Source organism: Impatiens glandulifera, chromosome 5, assembly GCF_907164915.1.
Source record: "Impatiens glandulifera chromosome 5, dImpGla2.1, whole genome shotgun sequence".
In the NCBI taxonomy this organism is placed as follows: Eukaryota; Viridiplantae; Streptophyta; class Magnoliopsida; order Ericales; family Balsaminaceae; genus Impatiens; species Impatiens glandulifera.
The window spans coordinates 8,430,432-8,434,262 of record NC_061866.1 but is presented as its reverse complement, the minus strand read 5'-3'; the positions used below and the strand labels follow the sequence as shown (position 1 = coordinate 8,434,262).

Here is a 3,831-nt window from a genome sequence, read left to right as displayed (position 1 = left end):
CTCTAGGTACGTTGATCAAGTTCGACGAATAGTGATTTTAGTGCATAATCACTACTAGATTCGTTGTACCCTGAGAGACAGTCATCTGCGATAAGCTCCCGCACAAACGGGAGACAATGAAACTGTTTTAAGGGAAATATGTCTAACACATGTCTCGAATCAACATCTCAATCGGTGATTTCGTTCTTCGTATATTTAATTTTATTTAGTTTATTTGTAACATCATATGTATATATATTTTCTTCTATTCAAGACAAGATATCTAACAGATTCTTCCTCCATCGTCCATCAATTTCTCCATCAAATGCTGAACAGCTGAGAAGACCGATTCTTCCTCCTCCATCGTCCATGAATTTCTCCATCAAATGTTGAACAACTGAAGACTTTCTTCCACCATCAAACCATCAAATGTTGAACAACTGAAGACTCGATTCTTCCTCCATCAAGAATCCTCGTTTTTTATTTTGTAATTTCTTAATGACATTTGTGATGATATCTTTCAATATTCAACAACTTTGTGTAACTTGTAGTATTTTTGTGATGAACATCTTCTAAATATTCAATTTCGTTTGTATTTTTTAAATGATGTTTTTGATTGAAAGAACATTTGTTATCTTTAAATTATGTTATGGTATTTATATTTGGTATTTTAAAATAATCTTTTGATTATATACGTGTAATTTATCAAATATATATTGATATATTATATTATGTTTGAGACATTATTTAGTGATAGTAAAATGTAATTTTAATTAATAAAATTTAATTTCGAGTTCGAACTTGAGTAGCTCGAATTGTCATCCAATATTTATAATGTAATTCGAGTAGTATAAATTGTGAACCAACCAGAATCTTCAGTTTTTTCATCTGTACGTTTCAGTTTCAGTTTCACTTTCACTTATCCCATTCTTATGTGTGCTAAGTCGATATTTTAAAATCCAGCTTTGAGTTTCTTTCACTACAAATGCTGCTTTAGAGGTTTGCTTTTCTTTCTATTTTTAACAAAGCAACATAATAACCAAAAGACCAAAACAATCAAACCTGAAATTCAAATTGCTAAACGGTAAAACAATCTCCATAAAAGCTGATTTCAACTAATCTGATTATATTTGAACCAACAATAGATTCACAATCATACTCTGTGTTACAGAAGGAATCATCTAATAAGCCAAAGGCTTTCAAGGCCTCCTCATTTGTGAGAACCTAACTATTACTACAAACAACAATCACATTCATCTCCTAACAAATCTTTTACCCTTCACCAAAAACCTGCAACAAATTCCAATTAACATTTTGTCTGTTTACCAAAAGTTTTTACCTCAATCTCACAAACACTTGATGGAAGAAGGAGCGCCTTTTGCGGAGGCAACTCAGCAATGAAGAGTAGGGTTTGTGCCCAGCCAGCATACTTCCCATATTTACTTACAAAGGCATCTACCACACGATCAGAAAGTTTTGGTGTTAGGCGTGAACCAGCCAGCTCTGGAATGAGGTACCTCGTCGCTATCTTGTTCATTCAAAAGGAAAAGAAAACCATCGGATCAATCAGTACACAACAGAATTGATCATAGTTGTTTTGTTATCAAATACTTTTCATGTTGATTATGATTTGAAAAATCTATATTAGGTATGTTAGTGAAAATAAGAACAATCTAAGATAATTTGTTCATAGGCGTAAAAAGTTCTTTTTACCAAATGAAACAAGCACATTTACACTATAATTTGGATCATGATATAATTTGTATACTAGATAAAGTAACAAAAATCACAATATAATCTATATCATAATCCACAAATAATTTGATATGGAGAAAACTAACACAATCTCCCACAGTCATGACATCCTACTTCATTCAAGATGTTTTTAGTGAGAATCAAACATTATTGTTCTCTTAAACAAGACTCTTTCAACTTGCGATATCCAGAAGTGGGTTTAACTTATCTTAATCAAGAAAAAATCTTAAATATCAACTTTCAAATAGTCTTAATCTATTTTGGTATCAATTCTTTTCATTTTGGTCATGATTTAGAAAGAAAAAAATACAATTGTTATGTTGCAAAAGAAAATAATCTAATCATGATTGAAAATTTCTTTATACAAGATGAACCCAAAAATTACATTGTAACTATAATCTTGATCATGATCCAAAAGAAAACTTACACCTAGCGAAAACAAGATCAAACTTTGTCATTTTCTTCCTTTAATAGTTTCCAAATAGGCTACATATAAAAGAGTTATAAAATTACTACTAACCTTCCAAACATGAGTATCAACCGGAATTGCTTGATGGTGATCTAAAGAGAAGAGAGCAATGCAAGCTGCCACTTTAGGACCAACCCCAGGAAGACTGCAGAGCGCATCAACCGCTTCTCGAAGATTTAACTTTCGCAAAGATGATAACCATTCAACTCCTCCATCGGGCTTACTTTGCAATTTATCTACTGTACCCACTATATACTTGGCCCTGCTCAAGTTAACAGAATCAAATTAACAAAAACTTCAATTTGAATTCGGTTTTCTGAACTGATAAGCTAACCTGTAACCAAAACCAGCTTTCCTCAGTTCTTCCTCAGAGACCTGTGAGAGTCTCTCCAAGGTTGGGAATTCATAGAATTCAAAACCTTCTACAGTTGCTAGATGGTTTCCCAGTGAAGAGATGAAATCTACCATCTTAGTAATTCTACCAATGTTATTATTAGAAGAACATAGAAACTGAACAAGACATTCTAATGGGTCTTGCCTGAGAACTCGAGCACCAGTTAAACGTGTGGATAATTCTGCAAACCGAGAATCAGAAGCGGAGAATTCTTCCCATATATCCTTTAATCGAATCTTCATATTGAGGAAATCCATTAAAGCCAGCATCCTGCATTTGTTATCCTCGAAATTGGGACTACAATGGAAGCAGTAAGCAACGTCGCCGTCTTCAAGTTGTTTGAGGGAAACTAAGTGGGACCCAACAACGCCTGTGTACTGGAGAGCGCCGGTTTGTTTCCACCGGAAAGTTTGTCCGGTGGGAAAAGTGAGAGGTAAGAAAAGCTCTGATTTGCCTATGCGTAAGGGTACCCATTGGAGAGTTTGATTTTTCAGCGAGGATTCAGGGGATTCGAGATCGGAAAGGATATTTCTTCTGGGTTTTTTGGATGATTTTGAGGTGGGTTTTAGGGCAGTATTGTAATGAAGGGTTCTTATGGTGTTCGGCGTTGGAGGGGTTGAGATCTGGCAATTTCTAGTGGTTCCAGTCGAAATCGGCGAAGAAGAGGACGGTATGGATCTCTGCCTCTTCATGATAATCAACGATTGCATCAAAATGGCAGGGAAAGAGGAAACGGATTGAAACAGGCTCAAATACTATCCAGTTATCAAAGGGGTCGGGTAATAACACAACTAGTTTTGTGTTAACTAAAAGTTTGAATAAAAAAAAAAAAAAAGTTATTTACTTATTTTTTTTTTTTAAGTTAAACATTTTAAATAAAAGAAGAAATTATTTCATTCATATTACTTAAATAAAAATTTATTTATAATCCAATTTAAATTAAATAAACATAATTAATTTAAGAAAAATATTATTCATTTGAAGATATAGTCGCCAACTAATTTTAGAAAAATCAATAAAAAAAATGTAAATATACAAACGCATTTTGCACCTAGAGCTTCGATTGGTTCGAAGTTTGGTGATAATCGAGAAAGAGTTTTCGCGTTATGTCCTACGTATCCGTTTTAGAAACGGTCTCTACTTATAAAATTGCTTTTTAAAAATCGGTTGTACAACGCTTGAGTTTTAACCAATTATTCTTCCGGTCATAGTCATGCTTATAGGTTTGACGTTA

General features: G+C 33.5%; 1 protein-coding gene across 2 annotated transcripts; it reads right to left on the bottom strand.

Annotated features, from left to right (window-relative positions):
- Window positions 1-1,028: 1,028 nt before the first annotated feature.
- LOC124938248 (N-glycosylase/DNA lyase OGG1) lies at window positions 1,029-3,306 on the bottom strand. 2 transcript variants are annotated; one of them, XM_047478659.1, is made up of 3 exons: window positions 2,538-3,306; window positions 2,255-2,465; window positions 1,029-1,507 (listed from the first exon to the last, which is right to left on the bottom strand). In XM_047478659.1, exons 1-3 carry the CDS (start codon window positions 3,287-3,289, stop codon window positions 1,286-1,288), a joined length of 1,185 nt encoding a protein of 394 aa, XP_047334615.1. In that variant the 5' UTR covers window positions 3,290-3,306; the 3' UTR covers window positions 1,029-1,285. The 2 variants fall into 2 exon arrangements, with proteins under 2 accessions (XP_047334615.1, XP_047334616.1); XM_047478660.1 differs by having other exon boundaries at window positions 1,318-1,503.
- Window positions 3,307-3,831: the final 525 nt, after the last annotated feature.